The sequence below is a fragment of the Poeciliopsis prolifica genome, unplaced genomic scaffold, assembly GCF_027474105.1.
Source record: "Poeciliopsis prolifica strain line A6 unplaced genomic scaffold, Auburn_PproV2 SCAFFOLD006, whole genome shotgun sequence".
Taxonomy (NCBI): Eukaryota; Metazoa; Chordata; class Actinopteri; order Cyprinodontiformes; family Poeciliidae; genus Poeciliopsis; species Poeciliopsis prolifica.
The window spans coordinates 12,132,894-12,153,044 of NW_026562381.1; the positions used below are offsets into that span (position 1 = coordinate 12,132,894).

A 20,151-nucleotide genomic window follows, 5' to 3' on the forward strand; every position below is an offset into this window, starting at 1 on the left:
CATTAAATTTCAACGTGGGTAAATCTGATAAATAAATGCAATTAAAAAAAAAAAAATCTTAACTCAGTGTTTGTGCGTATTCAATTTAATTACGTAAAATAACTCAATTTGCATGCAAACGATCCGTCAAACACGCCCGAATTAAAAATCATGAATGACTAATTTTAGCACATGCAGGCGTGATGCAACGTGATGCATTTTCAGCAGGACTGCGGTATGTATAATTTTGTTTTATTTAGTCATCTCTGCTGGGATTACCTCACTGGGCGTTTGGAAAGCTCATTGGTTATAACATAATCTTCCCTCAACAGAGCATGCGCGTTACCTTAAAATATGATAATATTTTATGGTGTTCATGCCCTCCCTGACTGTAGGCCCATTCTGTTGGAAAAGAGAACATAGCCATCACCCTATATGGTAAACAGCTCACATTTATATGCTTGTTGTAGATGCAATATAGGCTGCGACATAAAAAGGTTATTTTAAATTAAAAAAGCTGGATGCATGTTTTTTTTTATCCCATAAAATAAAGTGGCCTATATTGCAGCATTTTCTTTTCTGGCAGAAAAGTTGAGGGATTTTTCTTTCCTTTTTTTGTCCATGTTTTCTGGCCTGTATCCCATACTATGCTTGGCTGGCTCAGGCCACTTGTGCAGTAGACAAGTTTGTGGACTTGAAGTTAACTCAATAATGACTGGACCAAAATTAAATGTAGCCTGTAATTCGTTTTTGGATGAACTAAAGCTTATTTTAGGATTACTTATGTTTGTGTTTTACTATGGAATGTGTGTGTTCAAGTTTGTAAATATTAGAAAAGATTTCTGTGTCTTCGAGGCGCAGTGATGGAAAACAAATAGTCTGATTCACTGCTTTGCTACGGGTAGTCAATGGGATAAATGCTGCAGATAGTTAGGTAGATAATATCACTTAAAACTGCACACCTTCTATTTTGTATATCAATATTAACATGAGTGACTGAGTTTAGTATTAGTTTTGCTTTCTCAAAAAATCTCCACACCGCAGACAGAAGCTTGAAGGCTCGGGTTTTGCTCTTTCATTCTCAGGTTACATTTTAAATTTGTGTTTTATTTTTCTTTAAACTTTTGAGGAATTGTTTGAATGTATTTTCATGCGTGGTTATGTTTATTTTTTCAGAAAATATCAAATTTTACTTTGCGGTGTAGATATTTAAACGCGTAACCCACTATTTACTTTGCATTTAGCAAGTAAACATAGCAGGTAAATTTATCTGGAAAGTTTTTTTTTTATTATTATTATTAGAGTTTATCGCTAACAATTTCAGTTTTTCCAATTCGGTATTTGACTTTATCCCATCAGTGTCAAACCCATTTCCGTGCGGTGTGTGTTTTCTGTTTTTCTTTTGCGAAAACTTGTAATTTAGCTCTTTTTGCCTCCTCTAAAATACTTTAAATATCATATACAGTAAAGTAAAAACCAAACAGGTTCTCCATACGTTGTCAGATTGGGTAGTCACTTGGGCTCTGAGTGACTGCACTTGGAATTTGCCTTCATATGGCTGATGGAGAGAGCTAATTGACTTCTTGCTGTGATTTACTGGAGCAGCTGTCCCCCAAATGGACTCATCCCAAACCTGTTAATTCATCTAAATTTCATAATGTGATGGCAACAAGGTGCACTGCCGTCCCCACATCAATTACAATATCTCCGCTCAACACAAATGGTTGCACTCAGACATACACACATTTATTCCCGCAAAACATGAACCGATATCGGAATCAGTTTCTGAAAAATAATAACAAATTTCGCAATAATACTAAAAGCGTGTTATAATTGACTTTTTTCAGAGCTAATGATATTAATCACAAAGGGCGTCATCTATTCTAGTTTGTTTTGGACAAATCTGCATGATAACTGTTTATGTGTTTTATGGCTTCGTAAACAGTTTTATAATGTATAATAAAGTCTTATCACCTACTAAGGTTAAGGATATTGAACTTAATGAATTGTGAAAAGACTTTCTCAATGTGCTTTCAATTAATAGGTTTAGGTTTCTTCACCTTGTGTTAGAACCATATTCTGTTTTGCTCCTACTTTTTGCTCAATTTGAAGCACAGTAACAGAATCAGGCGGGATCAGGACGATACACATGTAGAATCGTCCACTCACATAAATCATAGCGATATTTTGTGTCCAAAGGTCAGTAATATGTAATTTGTCTTTTTCACTAATCAATATGAATATTAGACTCATTTAGGGAAGCTAAATTAGTATAGCAATATTTATATGACGGTAATTCAAATTGCCTTCAAGAAAATAAATAAATAAAATCTAGTTAAATTATATTCAAAATAATTTGGACGTTTTTATTTGAAAAAAATTATATTTTGTGCTTGCGGAAATGTGTCAGAATACTTTCAGTTAATCTTTCGATATTTAAACTCAAATGATAATATAGCTCTTTATTTGAAAAGCCACCTTTTTATTTATTTGTCATATTTTAAGAATAAGGTATTCAAAGAAGAAGCATAAAAAATAACTTAAAAAAATTATTTTTTTAAAATATTTTTTGTAAATATTAACTACTTGAAATGAAACTATTTAGCTTTGAAACAATGAGATTTGTCCAATTGTTTTGGAGAAACATGTTAAATTTTTAACATGTTTGTGGTTTCAGTTTAGTATAATTTTTTTTACCTTATTTTGTTAATTAAGAAAAATATATGAAGTAATTTTGACCTTTTCAGACTTCGATTTTTAAACTGGATATTTATTATTGTAAGGCTTTAAGAGTTTTGACAATTTAGGAAAACATCAGTTTTCAGACAGGCCCAGGAACAGCTGCTACGACTCTGTTACTGCAGAAGTGAAGCCAAACAGCCTCATAGAATCATAACATTTCTTTCCACATTCTACATTTTTTTTTCTTTCCCTGAACAGAAAAGTCCATAAATCATCAGGTTTGCCAGACCTTTGTGCAGGCTGAGTGGCAGATTGGAAACCTACAGTTTGTTGACCTTCTGATCTCAATTATTTTCAGAAATGCATCAGGTGAAAGGTTGACAAACATGACCGCCAATTACAATTGGGGCAGATTTAGGCCAGTTCTGGGCCTGTTTACTATTTTACAGCATTTACTGTCAAGTGTGTCCCTTTTATTTATTGCTGTCTTTGGAATCCAGAAAAACTGAAGGCAGATTTTTTTTTGTTTTTGTTTTATTTTCCTGTGTATTTAGTGGAGGGGGAAAGTTACAAAATATGCCAGCAACAGCCTTTGGAAATAGAGGAGGGGCTTTCACCTTAAACCTACATAAGCTACAGCCCGGAGCCCAAGCCTCGTTGTGTGGATTTAAATAAAAGTAAAAGATGAAAGAATGTGCCTTAGCTGTCCGAGGTGTTGAGGAGCCTTAGCAACGTCAAGAAAAAAAAAAAAAAAAAAAAAGCGAGTTGACGCACAGGAAAAATGTACTGTAGCAGCAGCAGAAAGCTCGGTGTCCTCACAACACCTCAAAGTATATATAAGAAAGTTTTTACTGAGTTTGTCACGTTTCACGATTTACATTTTACGTAACCACTTTCTTTTAAAATGGGGAAACATGTATGCCAGCCTTCAGGACGCATGGTGCACTTTTTTTTTTGAAGATTATTAATTTATTTACGTGCCTTAATGAGAGAGGCTTTATTTACAGAGATGGTTTACATTGGACTCTAAGGTATAAAGTAGTACGGACTGTTCTGTTGTTCTCCCAAATGACACTTCTGTAAGAAAAAAAAGTACTACTAATAAAAAAGATAGTCATAAAAATTCGGCTCTACTACTTGTTGCTTCATTGCAGTTAACTTTTTCCAAGCAGTTCAAACTTGCATAAAAAAACCCACACACATGTATGTATGGTTAAATTAATAAAGTTCTATTTAAAATCTCTAAATTCGCAGCGACTTAAATATTTAATAAACACTTTTTTTGAACGCTTTGTTTACGCAGTCTCGTTTAAAATACATTTTACCCGAAATAAAGCGTATTTCTCTGTAACTTTCACTGCTATCAAGTGTTTCATTTTTACGTCTTGAGAATAATTGGCCTGGACACGCAGAGACCAAAACCTATTGTTCTTGCCAGGCAGGAGTAGTTGTTTTGGCAAAGAAAAAGCCTCTGCAGACTTTGATTGTGTTGTGTTTTGCTCATGTCTGGACCTAATCACTTGACTTCTACCAGATGATTTCTAATAAACATTAACCTGTGCATTTCCCCCCCTCCTCTCTCTCTCCTGCTATATGTGGAGATTTTGGAGAAGGGCTGTAATGAGAGTGCGCCTGAAGTTAAAGAGGCAGCGATATTAGGGAGTAGCACCGCGGCACTTTTCAAAGCATTTTCTCGGCGATATTTGAAAAACGGAGTCGTGCGGTGAACTCCTGCGTGTCCCTTTTAAAACAAACCCTGCGCCTGTCAATCACCGCACATTCCAACCAATCCCAAAGCTCCCTTTTTAAAAGCAGGTTTGCCTGCTGTGCTTTTATATTGCACCATGGCCTGTTTCGAAGCATTTTTTACTACCACGGTTATTGCCACAAATCAAGAGGGCAAAGTGAACCGGCATGGGACTCACACCAACTCTAACGAAACTGAGTGTGGTTGCAGCTTCCGCGATGTTCACGGCCAAGAATTTCACATGCAGATGATATACAGCAAGGGGAGAGAGAAAAAAAAAACAGCAACATGGGAGCAGAGTTTCTAGGTGCATCCTGACTGCTTGCACTGGTTGATTTCTGCAAACTCACAGGCAAACTCACAACAAAACATGACAAGCCTTTCGAGGTTTAGTGGCTGCCCTCTCTCTTGCGTCAACCCCGGGGAGAGCAATACTGAACCCAGCGTGGTGCTGCCACCTTTGGCAGGGGAGCACATGGGACACCCCACTGGCAGTTCCTTAAAACTCTGCCCCTCGCACAATTTGCGAGACTACCCCGAGACGAGGTCCAGTGCATATGTTGACCACTCGGTTCCCAGTTTTTCAGACTCTGGATATCCCAGTCACCGGTTAGAGCACAGCCCTAGGGGCATTATCATTGGAGCAAATCTCTCTGGAGCCGGCATGCCACCCGTCACTGATCAACTGGCACCAAGACCCAATCAACATGGCGGGATGGGAAGGTACCGGGACTTTGCTGGCTGCAGGGACAACAGGAGCCACCACGCTTTTTTTGCCAGCTACCAGGAGCAGGCCCACGCCTCCACGGACGCGTCCCGCGACCTCGGCAGTCAGATGATGCTGGGTCTACCTGGCGACCTCCTCACCCGGACTCACTCCTACGGCCAGACCATCAGCCCCAAGGGAAACAGCCAGCAGATTGTCACCCAGTTCCTGGGTCTCTACAAGCCCCTGAACATGGCGATCCAGCGTGGGGGAGCCGACGCCTTCCTCAGGTGCTCCAAACAGACGGTCAAGCATGAGCTGGTGTGCAAGTGGAGTGACGGAAAAGAGGCTGGGACGGGAAAGCTGCCCTGCTCCAGAGCCTTCGGGACCATGTATGAACTTGTCACCCATGTGACAGTGGAGCACGTCGGAGGACCCGAGCACTCTGAATACATTTGTCACTGGGAGAACTGTGCGAGGGACAAGAAGCCTTTCAAAGCCAAATACAAGCTGGTGAATCACGTCAGGGTCCACACTGGGGAGAAGCCCTTTCCCTGTCCATTTCACGGCTGTGAGAAAGTTTTTGCTAGATCAGAGAATCTAAAGATCCACAAGAGGACTCACACAGGTCATATAATAATAATAATAATAATAATAATAATAATAATAATAATAATAATAATAATAATAATAATGCATTTATAATTGTCAAATATTTATTATTGATTAAAAGTGTATTTTTAACGTTTATCTGTCTCACAGTGAACTTTTATTATTATTATTATTATTATTATTATTATTATTATTATTATTATTATTATGTTTCATTTAGACTCGTGCTATGCATTTTGCGATTAAACGTTTTAATTTTTTGTGGGGTTTTATTATTTTTTTTCGCCGTCCACGTCAGTTTTTACTCGCATGTCTCAGGAGAAAAGAGAGAGAGAGAGAGAGAGAGTGAAAAAGAGAGAGAGTAAAAAACACGTGTAGTCCCCACGTTGGAGTCACAGATGAGAAGTAGTAAGACAGCTGCAAACGAGTGCAGTCAGCAGGCAGCAGGCCCGGCGCTTTGGGTGCCTCCCTCACTTCATTCAGAGAAATTATTAAATAAATGCCGGGACACCGGAGAGCTGTGACGTAGCCGTTACGCTGCTCGTGCCTCCCAGGGATTTATCTTCCTGCGTTCACAGAGCACAGCGCTCTGTGATGTAGCCATGATGTAGTGGGAAATAATAATAATTAATAATATTGAAAAAGTTGAGGAAATGGTTGACTTTAGCTATAAATAAAAATAGGCTACGTTTAAAAATGTGTCACGTTGCCGGTGTTTTTTTCTTCTTCTCACTTTTCCTTTGAAGGGCTTTTCATATGTTGCCATGAACCGTGAAATATCTCGTAAAATGCTTTTTTTAACTTCACAACCTGGCATTTCTTTTCACCAAACACCCAACCATGTGAAATAAATCGGCATGCAGTTATATTTTATTCCTTTTTCCACACGTCAGCCTAATTACATTAAAATAAAGGCATTTAATTTTGAATTATATAAATAAAGTGAATTGCTTTCTCGCACAAAAATGAAAAGAAAAGGACTGGACTAAATATGTATTCCTTGGGTGCTGTCTTTATTTCTGCTGTGTATTGTTTTATTATTAAGAACAGAAGAAGAAAGAAGCACAACAGAGCCCCATGTGACACTGGTTAAGCTATCACACAGCTGCACATGCGTACAGTGTGCATATTAATCAGGCTCTTTATGTAATAACAAGAAGTATCATAAAACACACATAAAGAATCCAGTTATTTATTCAGAAAGCAACAGTTAACAACAAATGCCTTCTCAAGAAGCTTCAATATACAGGAAGGGCCAAATCATGTCCGATTCTGTGGACTCATTCAGTCGAATCAGACTCCATACAATCCAATCATAATTTCGATTCAGTCACATTAAATCCAGTCTGATTATAAAACAACAAAGTCCAATTCATTCAGAAAATGAAGCATGTGTGTTTCAGAAATACACAAAACTGCACTGCCATGTTATTTTGCAGACAGCTGTTGTGCAGTTAACTGAAGTGATGAGTTTGTTCAAACAGAATGAGGCAAAAAAGCATTACGTGTTTCAATAGGAAGTGATAGAAAACTACGAGGAAAACTGTTAACCAACCCTGAAGACGCTCTTAAGGAATGCTCCATGTTTCATCTATCTATCTATCTATCTATCTATCTATCTATCTATCTATCTATCTATCTATCTATCTATCTATCTATCTATCTATCTATCTATCTATCTATCTATCTATCTATCTATCTATCTATCTATCTATCTATCTATCTATCTATCTATCTATCTATCTATCTATCTATCTATCTATCTATCTATCTATCTATCTATCTATCTATCTATCTATCTATCTATCTATCTATCTATCTATCTATCTATCTATCTATCTATCTATCTATCTATCTATCTATCTATCTATCTATCTATATATATATCTATCTATCTATTTAATTATATATATATATATATATATATATATATATATATATATATATATATATATATATATATATATAAATTTAACCCAGAGCCTTATAGTGTCCCATTAAGGGATCCGTATGGATGGTGGGACCCGTTGTTGATGGAGGATCCGCCCTTCTGTCAATTCTCCCTCTCTGTGCAGCATTTTGGGGATTTCTGCCTCATGATGGTTGAATGTTCAGGCCTGTATGCGCTTTCATAACTCGTCCCCGTTTCTGTCTCTGCACGTTTAGGTGAAAAACCGTTTAAATGCGAGTTTGAGGGCTGCAACCGGAGATTCGCGAACAGCAGCGACAGAAAGAAGCACTCCCACGTCCACTCCAGCGATAAACCCTACATGTGCAAGGTCAGGGGCTGTGACAAGTGCTACACCCACCCGAGCTCTCTGCGGAAGCACATGAAGCTCCACTGCACCAAGGAGCACGTCGCCAAAGGCGGCGACGCGCCTCCCGGTGACGGGGGTCATGCTGCGGAGGGCAGGCCGGCCCGAGCGTCGGACGTTGGCCAGATCAGCCCCCCTCAAGTCCCCACCTCCACTCAGGATGTCCCCCTGTCCCCTGAGAGCCGGGACGAGTCGACCCCGAGGTCACGCTTCCATCATGCGTTTGACAGCAGTTTGGACTACTCCGCGCACAGGTCGCAGCCCCTCCTGGACCCGTTGTTGCTGCAGAGGGGCAGCTACAGGTCCCAGTCTTCCCAGTACCCCTGCGGCCAGACTGGTCACGCTTTTGCCCAGACCTCGCGGACTTTCTCCTCGCCTTCTCCCTTTCAGAAGAGCATCGTGAACGGATGGTACACATGCCACAGCGGCGTGGACACATTCCCACCAAAGCAGTGCAGCAACATCCCCTCCCTCTGAGGGCCTGGACGCAAACTGTGGGCCTCCGTTTTCATCCTGTAGCCTAAAACCCAACAGCTGTTTCTCTTTTACTCTGTGTACTTTTGTGAATGCTGTATGAAATAGTTTCAGAAAAGTCCGTTTGAATTTTGCAACGCGAAATATGGCCAAGTTTTTGTCGTTCTTATTGTTCTCCGCTCGCACTTACTTCTCCACAGTGTGCTTTCGGAGCGCATACGCGTTGCATAACTTAAAAAAAATGTCGGTCTGTCTTAAAAATGAAAAGAAAACGATTGTTTTTTAATGTAAGTTTTTTATATATATAATTATCAGCGTATTACGCATTCTGAACCTAAAATCTCTTTCCGGAAAATTCAAAAATAAATCTGAATGTAGCCCTCACAGTAGGGGTCTTTGTTGAATGTAAACTAGGTTTAATGTATGTCGGGATGAATAGAAATATTATTCATGACTTTATGTATATCGCAGGTTGAATCATTATCAGGATGATCTTTACTTAGGTTAAATTTTGAGATCTAACAGGCCTGGTTGGTGGGCCTGCAGCATGATTTGACTTTAATTAATATACCGGCAGGCTCATTATTTTTTCCTTTCCCTTAGCCTTGATTATGTTCAATATTCTCGCTCCCTTTTTCCATGAAACATTCGTGCTCTATAATATGTGTTTATTTCACATTTCTGTGCAAAGTGACTAAAACCACAGTGTTCGTGTTAATGGGAAAAAAAAAACGTTTAATTAGAATACATTCCTGCTGTACATAAGCATACTGTATAATTAATTATGTATCTTATATTTTATTAAAGTGTCTATATTCTCTTTGATCAGATATGTGTGATATACCCATATCAAATAATCTTCAACAAAGATGCAAACTTTTCTCTGGGTACATAAAAGGAGAAATTATCCATGTCCTGTGTTAAGATTTGGAATTCAGTGTGAAGCCCTCCTACAGTTCTTAATATACATATGGAAGAAAAATTTATCTGAGTTAAATGAGACTGATAAATGCATCTGTGAGGGCTGCCTTTATATATATATATATATATATATATATATATATATATATATATATATATATATATATATATATATATATATATATATATATATATATATATATATAACGAGTACAAATCAAACAGTTTGTGCTCGTTTATTTTATAATGTCTGTTTGCCTTGTTTAGTTTCCTGACATGACATTTGACATAAATTGGTGCCATATAAAAAAGCTACAATTGATTTAATTTAATTTAATATACAGAATTACAGTATCTTGTAATATATCTGATAACAGTTTGCCTTAATGTTCATATATCTGTTACATAATTGATCAAAATTACTGGGTGTCATGTTGCGTTTTCAAATTTTTCAACCCATCTCAACATTCATTGAAGGCATATGTAACTCATGTTGGAAAAGTCTTGGTTAAACAAACAGCTTTCCAACAAAGATGTTGGTTTTGCTTTGTTAGATTTTCTTTCTGCTAATGGTGAAATGATTGCCTCCAGTACAGTTTCACTGACACATTTGTTCACGTTCCTTGGTTTTTGTACCTTCTGGAATGCAAATGTCAACAAACAGCTCATTATTTCGCAGGAATGAGCCGAACAGATCTCTCTTTTCGACGCCTGTCTTTTTTTTGTCTTCAGACTTTGAGTTCGCTTTCGCAATCTAGTCTTGGTGCAAAGGCTGAACTTATCTTCAGCGAGTTATTGTTCCCGGTTCACACGCCATGATTCATGTTAGAAAATACATCTTTGTCTAAAGACGTCAAAAGGAGTGGAGTTGAAAGCCCAGAGACAAGCTGAAAGTACAGTATGGTACGTCTTGATGATGAATAAAGACATAAAAATATATCTTTCACTCTAAAAATGATTTCTGACCATTTCCCATGCACGCTATCTGTGTTTTGGTAGTACACAACTTAAATTCAAACTTGTAGACATAAATTAGGTCATGTTGAGTCGTTTGACGTTTCATATTTGCAGGACATGATGGTCTCAGTGATCTTTCAGCTAACTATCATCAAAGTTTTTTCTGTTCATCAAGATTTTTATTAGATATTTGGATGGTCATGAAAAAAAGGGCTCTTACTGGTACAAGGCTGCATTTTTGACCCTCTAGTGATTTCATTCTGTATATTATTTCAAGTTCAGAACAAAAGCATTTCAAGAAATGCATATTTTTTGCCACAATATAAAGAATGAAAAAATAAATAAATACTGGATTATCTGTTTCATGCCTTAGTGAAAAGCTGAAAAAAGCATGTTTACTGTATATGTGTACAGTATTTGCAGATGTCTGCAGATGGAATCAGTGATTAACTTGTTTATGTATTCCGTCTTGTGTGTATGTTACCCACGAGGATGCATCATTTGGGAGATTCAGATATTTTTGAACGTGCATTTTGTAAATCCCTCACGAACTTTCAACAGTTTCAATTTCTGTATGACACCAAGCAGTTTGCACTGCTTTATTTTACTTTTTGTAATTAGCAGTGACTTAGCATTGCTATTTGATAGCTACTTAATCTGATGAAATATTAATATTAATATAGCTGAAGATTTTCTAAGTCTTACAGGATCATCATAAGTGCTTGATTTGAAATATTTAGATAGCGAGGTCTTTCTGTCTTTAAGCAAAGTGGGCAAAACTTTTCCAGCTTTGATCCCTTAGCTTTAGTGGACAGACTACTAGAATTTGTGAGATAACTTTCTAAAGAACGCAACCACAGTGAGAGTTGCATCAAATGCTTTAGGTGTTAAAAGAAAGTGCGGAGTTTTGAAGCGATGTTGAGATTTTTAAATCTTACCTCTCATCTGCTATGCCCTTCCCTTTCCTTCTGTAACTCTACAGATAATCCAAGTGTTCACAGAAATATTTAAGTCAAAAGATATATTTGTTAGAACAAAATGTTCTAGCGGAATACGGCGATGCTGCCGCCGCCACCGCCGCTGCCGCCGCCGCCACAGTGCCACGCGTAAATGTCTAGTACAGTACTTAACTGCTGTGCTGTACATTCAGTCCAAGCTGTGGTAATATTCCATAAACACTGAACCCCACCACACCCTTCCCCCAGTAATCATCACTGATTAGACCCTGCACTCCCCAGTTTGCCACTTGCCTGCCGCCATTTTTATTTTTGTGCTCTGCCTAGCAACAAGAGCAGGCGCCATTTTGGATTAGGTGTACATCAGGTTGATATAAATAAATCTTGTTTTTTTTCACTTTGGCATTCACTGAATTGTGACAGGGTAAGCCCCCCACTCCTCCCGCGTTGCTTTTGGGTTGAACATGATGAGGAACCCAGCTGTGGACCAGAGGGTGGGCTGCTTTGTCACACCAGGTCTTTTGCTCTTATGCATCATCATAACCAAATATGACATCTTGCGTAATTTACACCGTGCAGCTGCCATACCTTTCCAGTGGCTGTCCGGCAGCTGGCAGCGGCTGGAACGGCTGTGTCAGCACTGACACTGACTGACCGACTGGGGTGTTAATTGGATCTCTGGCTTTTTCCTGAACCTCCTCAGGTTGAGTCAGAGGTGATTTTGCTTCCATAGCTTTCTTCTTATCAAAATGACCTCACCCTCCTCTTTTTATACCAGATTCTCTTATTCTTTCTTCTCATCAACCTTTATCCCTGCAGCTTCTGGCTATCTTCACCCTCTGTGGCTCCTTCATGATGGTCCTCTAATCTCTGCCAGTGTGGCTCCGTAGTAGGTACCGTTGATGTACAGTTCCTCATTCTGGCTCCGACAAGCATTCGTGTGGACTCATTTAACTTGGATCTGCAAAGTGTTCACACCCTGATTAAGAAGTAAAATTTGTGGTAAATGTTTTTTTTCAACCTCTATTGTACAAATACCCTGAAGCAGTCTGTTAGTAAAACACATCTTAATTTTGGAATATTTGCTCAGTCCTTTCTCCAAATCTTTCAGACTGAGTGGACATTAATTATCCTCAACCCTCGAGGAGAGCCCACAGGTTAAAATTAGGATCTGAACTCTTAGATAGTCATTCCAGTTTGTTTTGTTTCTGGTTAAGCAATTATTTTGTTGATTTTGATTCATCTTTAGATTTGTTAGGTCCAAAGGAAGAAACATCACAAGAAATATATTGCCACTGCAGTGTTTCAACTGAAAAAAGGACCAAAAAAGAGCCAAAGTACAGTTTCAGACAACGCACTTTCACAAAATGTTTTGCAGAATATTAGTCAGATCTGGATAAAAATCAGGAAAGATCTCCTTCTTGTAGGGCTGCTCCTTATTGTCCACATACAGAGTAGAATATTATCATAAATAAAACACAAGCAATACTTTACAAGCATTTTGCAGATCCTTCAGTTTTGTCTTTCTATCAACTTTGGGGAAAAGTCCAGTTTTTATAATTTTCATTTGTTAATATACACAGTTATATACACAAGTTGACCACATTCCTGGCAAAGTTAGATTTAAAATTATTTTAATAGAAAACAAAGATGTTTGTCTCTGTTTCACAACGAGACAGGCATCTTTAACAAGCTATTACAACAATATAAAATGGTGAAAAAAACATTTAGTTTTACTAATATTTCAGTAAACAAATTGTTAGCGAGCAATTAGTTATACCTTTCTTAATAACCAATTGAAAAAAATATGATTTACCTTAACAACTATAATAATTAGATCCATTTTCTACTAGCATTTTGATAATTTATCTGTGTTGAAAATCTTCAGATCTCTGAGGTCTGAAGACCTCTTCACAATCACCCTAATCTTTAATATAGCTTCCAATCAAAAAAGAAAGAATAACTTTATCCCTATCATCGGCATTTTATTGGCGAGTTGACCCGTTCAAACCTTTGAAGACTGTCGCAACTTCTGAGTCTGGTAAGCGATTTAACAAGATCTCAAAGATACAAGAAATCAAGTCCAAGTCATGGAGGAAATCTGAAACAGGTGCCCAAATTCCCAGGTCTGGCTGCCCATCAAAGGTCAGAATGAACTGCAAGACTATGAGTAAAACGTTAAAGCAGAAGCAAAGCTTTTCCCTTCAACGAACCAAAACAAACCAGTTATTCCACCAGAAGGTTACTGGGTGATCACTTTATATTAATGCTTACTGTCTGTTTGCTAAGAGGATGTGAAAATATTACATATTCTCTGCTTGTACTCATAATGTTGACCAATAAAGTTGATTCTGAGAATTAAGTCAAAGTCAAAACCCTGATCTTGACCCCATTAAAGTCAAGATGGTGACTTGAAATGGATTAAACATACAGGAAAAGGGTTCAGTGGTAGTTCTACATCAAATTTATTGGAGGGTGATAGAATCGCAGTTCTTTTTATTTAGGTTCAGAACAAAGGAAAGGAACAAAAAACAAAAAACAAATGCCATTATTTCACAGTTTAATATATGCTTAATGAGCCAAAGAATCCAGATAATACAAATTCTGCAGCTGCAGGTTAGAGAACACTGATCTACAAAATGAAAACTGTTATCCTGCCTCATGGAAGCTAAATGTACAACACCTGAATTTTTAATGCCTTGTTAAAGTAGAACTGTGAAGCTAAACAATTAAATTGGTCCAGGCAACCAATTATTTATGCTTTCTTTGTCAGTGCCTACAATAAGAAACCGATGTAGTATTATTTCTTCAGTACAGAGGCCAGGACCAGTTCTGCAGGGCATGGGCCCCTGTTAGCCCCTGCCTAGAACCGCCCGTGCTCCTGCTAAGCTTGTAATATTCCGGCTTGATTAAAGCAGAACTCACAAAGAAACACACAAGGGGGATCTTGTTCCAGGTAAAGGTTAAAGTGTTACCAGAATCAGTTTGATAAAAAACAAATGTTCACCCACTCAGTATGAAATTAAAGGTTTGCACCAGAAATAATTTATTCAGAAACCCAAAATTTGAATAGTCAATCAACCTAAATCAACATCAAAACCCCCCCAAAATATCAAGAGTCTGATTTGCCTTGTCAGGCCGATTCACAAACCACACTTAAAAAAAATAGAAAATCCCAAAAGTCCTGTTCCTTTTTTATATTTTTGTCCATAAAGGAGTCCCATACATTCAAATCCAACCACGACCTGGAAGCGTCGCTCCGTATTAATCCCCGTCTTCTTCCCGAAGAAGACTTCAAAACGTCAAAAAAGAACCCCAAAAAGATGAGAAAAAAGAAGAGTGGTACCACCCAAAAAACCCCCAAAAGAAAAATAAAGTCCAGATCTCACCGGGAGCGTCCCTTTCCCCCCCCGGTGGTTTCCTCCATGGACTGTCGTCGTCCTTCTGCACCGGGCGGCGTTCCCTCGGTGCACCCTCCGGTCCAGGCTTCCGGGCCCGATCTGTGGCGCTGGGACGAACCTTAATCGAACCTTAATCGATGTTTTATCTTTTGTTACTTTTCTTTGGATTAAACAGACACTAAGGATAAGGCCAAAACTCCCGCTGCACAGTTCGACACGAGCGTCTTTCTTACAAATTGCGCCGCGCCTTCCGGCGCACACGCCCCCTTTTTATCTCTAATTCCCACACACCTGGCCCCAAACATGATTTACCCAACATCAGTTTTTTTAACAGTGGAACTTCGACATTTTTTCTTATGTTTTTATTTATAATGAAATCCACAACTGTTCCACTAGACAGCTTGGCATTTTTAACATTTATTATATTTGCTGAGAAAAACAAAACATAGTGGTTATGTTACAATCCCCCCCCCCAGCCGGAGGCACAGGAGATTGAACTCCAAAATAGGGCTTTAAGTTAACCACATTAACTGTATCTGTTCCTTTGTCCTGGTCCTTCCACTGAAGCTGATAGTTTACTGGGCCTAACTGTTTCCTCACTATAGCTGGCCCTGACCACTTTGGCGCTAGCTTTGAGGAAAAACTATCTATGGCTTTGGAAAGAGGATGAGACCTTACCCAGACCAAATCTCCGACCGGAACTGTACACCTCTCCTCCGGGCATTATAATATTTGGCTTGTCGGGTTTGGCTTATCCCAACTTTCCTTTTGACTTCTTCCTTCATCTCATTATGTCGTTCCAACACTTTGTATTCGGTTTGCTGAGGTGAAGGAGGCTTGGATATCATTCTCTCCAATGGTCCTTGAAGTTGACGTCCCAACATTAGCTCCGCAGGGGCTCGTCCCGTGGTTTCATGTTGAGCCCCATTGATGGCAAAACGGAACTCCCATATATGTTGGTCCCATAGATGGTGATGCTGTCCAACAAATGAGGCTATCATTGTTTTGATAGTTCGATTAGCCCGTTCAGTCAAGTTAGCTTGGGGATGATAGCTGGTGGTAAAATGGTGCTTTACCCCCCACGCAGAGCAAAATCTGGCCATTTCTTGACTGGTAAATTGGGGACCCCGATCTGAGACAAGACTTTGTGGAACTCCAAAACGAGTGAATATCTCCTCCCTTAGGATAGAGATGAGTCTCTGTGTCTTGCTGTCTCTAACAGGAAACATTTCCACCCACTTAGTGAAATAGTCAATCACTACAAAAAGGAAAACATTTCCCTTTTTACTGCGAGGAAACGGTCCCATCAAGTCCACCCCAAGTTTTGCCCAGGGTTCAGTTAGAGGAGTGGGTTGCAGAAAACCAGCTGGAGCTTGATTGTCTGATTTATATTTCTGACAAACTGCACAGTTTTTTACATGAGTCCACACATCCTTACGGACTGTTGGCCACCATGCCACCTCCAACAACCGGAGGAGTGTCTTTAGCCTGCCCAGATGTCCACTTAAGGGACGATCATGGAAGTATTGGAGAAACTGAAGAATTAAAGACTTGGGAACCACCAACTGGTATTTTATACCATCTTTTACTGGGGTTTTCCTATACCAGAGATTATGAACTTTGCAGAAATTAATCTTATCAGATCTCTGGTATCTTGGATCCTGAACCAGCTCCAATAGGTCTGAGTCTTTTCCTGAGCTTCATTGACTTCTGCTAATGATAGTGGTAACCCTAACATGGCTGTAGCAGAATTCAGAGCCACATGTGCTAAACCACTCGGGTCAGCCGGCATCGCTCGGGACAGCGCATCAGGCACTACATTGTGCATTCCTTTTCTATCGTATTTCAAAACTGAAATCCTGCAACCTTAGCACCCAGCGTGTTAATCTAGAGCTGGATTTGGGGCAATTGAATGCCCAGGTTAAAGCAGCATGGTCAGTGTAAATGGTAACTTTGTTCCTTCGACAAAGTGTCTCCACTTTTCTACTGCCCAAACCACTGCCAAACATTCTTTCTCTGAAGTGGAGTAGTTTTGCTCTGCGCCCTTTAATGATCTGGAAGCAAAAGCAATAACCTTGTCTCCACCAGTGGTTGGTTGGACCAGAACAGCCCCCAGGCCACATCACTGGCATCGGTATGAATTTCAAATGGTAACTCAAATCTGGCTGTCCTAGTATTGGTGATTCCACCAAAGCTTTCTTCAGCGTCATGAAAGCATGTTGGCAGTCCACTGTCCACTCCCACCTTGCATCTTTTTGAGCAGTTGATACAGCGGTGTAGCCATTTCTGCAAAAATGTGATATGAACTTGTGGTACCATCCAACCATTCCAAGAAATCTCTGAAGACTTTTCTGGTTAGTAGGGGTTGGATAAACCGTAATGGCATGGGTTTTCTCTGGATCCACTTGAACCCCTTCTGACGATACAATGTGTCCCAGAAATCTGAGTTCTTGTTGGAAAAAGTTGCATTTTTTAAGGTTGAGGGAAATTTGCATGATGAAGCCTTGCAAAAACTGTATCCAGGTCCTTGAGGTGTTGCTCAGGAGAGGTTGAGAAAACGACATCAATGTACACACAGCAGATCTTTCCCCGTAGCTCTCCTAAAACCTTCTCCATTAAACGCTGAAAAGACGCTCCAGCATTTTTCAGTCCAAACGGCATGCACTTAAATTGGTAAAGTCCAAATGGAGTAATAACAGCAGTTTTTGCTTTGCTGTCCTCCTCCACTGTCATCTGCCAGTATCCAGACTTCAAATCTAGAGTACTGAAAGTGTTTGCTCCAGTCATGGACTCCAACAACTCATGGATGATGGGCATGGGATAAGCATCTTGGAGAGTCTTGGCGTTCAAAGCTCTATAGTCCACACAAAATCGGAAAGATTTGTCTGGTTTGGGAACAAGGACAACAGGAGACCCCCATGACGACTGTGATGGTTCTATAATATCGTCTTTAAGCATTGCGTCAATCTGTTCTTTTATTATTTGCCGCTTGAAAGGAGACACCCGGTAAGCTCTGCATCGAATGGGTATTTCATCAGTGGTCATTATTCTGTGTTTCTTCCACAGATGTTCTACCCAATGTATCAGAGCACACGGATGGCCAGGCATTCAAAAGCTTCTGGACTTGGGGTGGATGTTGTGTCCCCCTGGGAAATGACTCTATGTTTGATACTTTGTCCTCTTCCTTGGGCAGAGCCAGGATCAGATTAAGTGAAGAAATACTAGCATTCATAGGAGATGCAGCAGTTGCTGAAGTTGAAAAAGGATAAAAGGTGTAACCTTTTGGTCCTTTTACTCCATAGGTCTGGTCACCTAGGTTGATAATAGCAGAGGTTTTGGTTAAAAAATCGAGACCAAGGATGATGGGAAAGGTGAGGTTACTATCCTCCACCACAAAAGTTTCTAAAGACCACATCATCCCATGCCAACAATAAATGACAGTTGTTTTTCCTAAAGCACTATAGGTTTTGCCATTGGCCAGTGCAAACCTCTGGTTGTCAGCTGGTTTCAAAACTTCACCTTCTCGAGCAATTCTCTTCCACTGACTATTTCTCATCAGGGAATAGGTGCAGGCTGTATCCAGTACAGCATCATACATCTTGTCGCGCACCTCTACGGGTACATGAAGGAGGGAAGATACAGGGCCTCGCTGAACAACAGATACAGAGTCTGCAGGTCTTCTGGGGTTCACCTTGGATTGTCCTCTTGCTGGGGCTTTCCCTTTGGCTTTGTGCTGATCCACTTTCCCCCAGTAGACTTTAACACCAGCACAGTCTTTTTCAACCTGGGATCCCACCTTTATTAGTTGATCCATGGAGGTGACTGTACCACGCAGACAGCCGGCTATCTTCGGATTACAGTTGTTCAAAATCCTCCTCACCAACTCTGCTTCACTGATGTCTGGCTTCCATCTTAGACACAGTGCTTGATACTCAAAGGCAAAGTCTCTCAGACATTGCTCTGGCAACTGGACCATGTCCCTCAACTTCTCTTCCACCTCCGAAAGATAATCTGGAGGTAGAAAGGCAGCACAAAAAGCATTTTTAAATTCAAGCCAGTTGTGTATTTTGTTTTTTGCCACACTCCACCAACTCCGAGCAGAGCCTTTTAAGATGGCTGTTAGAGCTCCCAATAATTCAGAATCAGTCAGAGGTCTTACTGATAGAAAGGTTTCACACTGATCGATAAAATTTAAGACATCAGAAACTTCTCCTGCACCCTCAAATGTCGGGAACTCCAGGTGCACAGGGGGTTTAGAATACATCACAGGTGTTCTGCTTGCCGAGGGAATGGTCAGGTGGGAGGTCAATGCTGGAATGTTTTCCATCCCACAGATTGTTGAGGGCCGGACTGAACCCATCCCTGGACCGATGTGAACAGCCCTTTGAGGGTCTGAGAAACCAAAACTATCTTGTGGTACTTCTTGTGGCGGTAGGGCAAAAGGTGGAGATGAAGGTGTAGGGAAAGTGGGCCTCATGGTGGAATAAAGATGTTCAGACGGCACAGGTAGACTTGGTCTGACCCTATCTGAGGAAAGGATAGCTGTAGAGAATCTAGCGCGCTTCAACTTCTCTATCTCAGCCCTCCACTTCTCATCTCGTCGCAGCAAACAGTCCACTACCTTAGTTTCAAATTCCTTAAAGGCTGCGTTGTGTTGTTCCATGGCCTCAACATTCCTATCAATGTACAATCTAATGTTTTGCTCTCTATTCAAAGCACTGTCTATAGAGGCCCGGAAATCTTGTTCCAGTGAAGAAAGCCTATCTCCCATGTTAGTTAAATCATTCCTAACATCATCAACCTCTGACGCAGGGAGATATTCTTCCTCAACCTCCTCATTTTCTTCAACTTCATTATCTGACACATAAAGGGAGCTAAGCAGAGAAGTTATTTCACCTACAGGATTCCTCCTTGTAACCCAGGCGTCCCCCTCTCTGTAGCTACCTTCCTCTTCCTGATCTACACGACCTGCTTCTGTTTCTTCTTCATCCTGAGCAGGGTCTCTTTCCTCATCATGTTGTGTCAGAAATTATGTTATCCATTTTTGAAAAGAAAAACTCCAAACAAACAACAAGCAAATGAAATTGTCTACCACAGGATTCTCTTTATCTGTATCCCTTAATGTAACACCAAACCTAAAATTATATTATCCTGGTCCCCGTACGGGCCACCATTTTGTAATATTCCGGCTTGATTAAAGCAGAACTCACAAAGAAACACACAAGGGGGATCTTGTTCCAGGTAAAGGTTAAAAGTGTTACCAGAATCAGTTTGATAAAAAACAAATGTTCACCCACTCAGTATGAAATTAAAGGTTTGCACCAGAAATAATTTATTCAGAAACCCAAAATTTGAATAGTCAATCAACCTAAATCAACATCAAAACCCCCAAAATATCAAG

The 20,151-nt window shown here is 39.8% G+C and overlaps 1 protein-coding gene and 1 long non-coding RNA gene across 2 annotated transcripts in view; both read left to right on the top strand.

Moving 5' to 3' along the window:
• LOC129360410 (uncharacterized) overlaps positions 1 to 20,151 on the top strand; it is a 110,026-nt gene that overhangs the window by 63,365 nt on the left and 26,510 nt on the right. The gene's annotated exons all lie outside the window — the stretch shown is intronic.
• LOC129360407 (zinc finger protein ZIC 4-like) lies at positions 4,550 to 9,501 on the top strand. Its single transcript, XM_055030604.1, has 2 exons — positions 4,550 to 5,742; positions 7,893 to 9,501. The coding sequence occupies exons 1-2, from the start codon at positions 4,779 to 4,781 to the stop codon at positions 8,516 to 8,518; spliced, it is 1,590 nt and encodes a 529-aa protein (XP_054886579.1). The 5' UTR covers positions 4,550 to 4,778; the 3' UTR covers positions 8,519 to 9,501.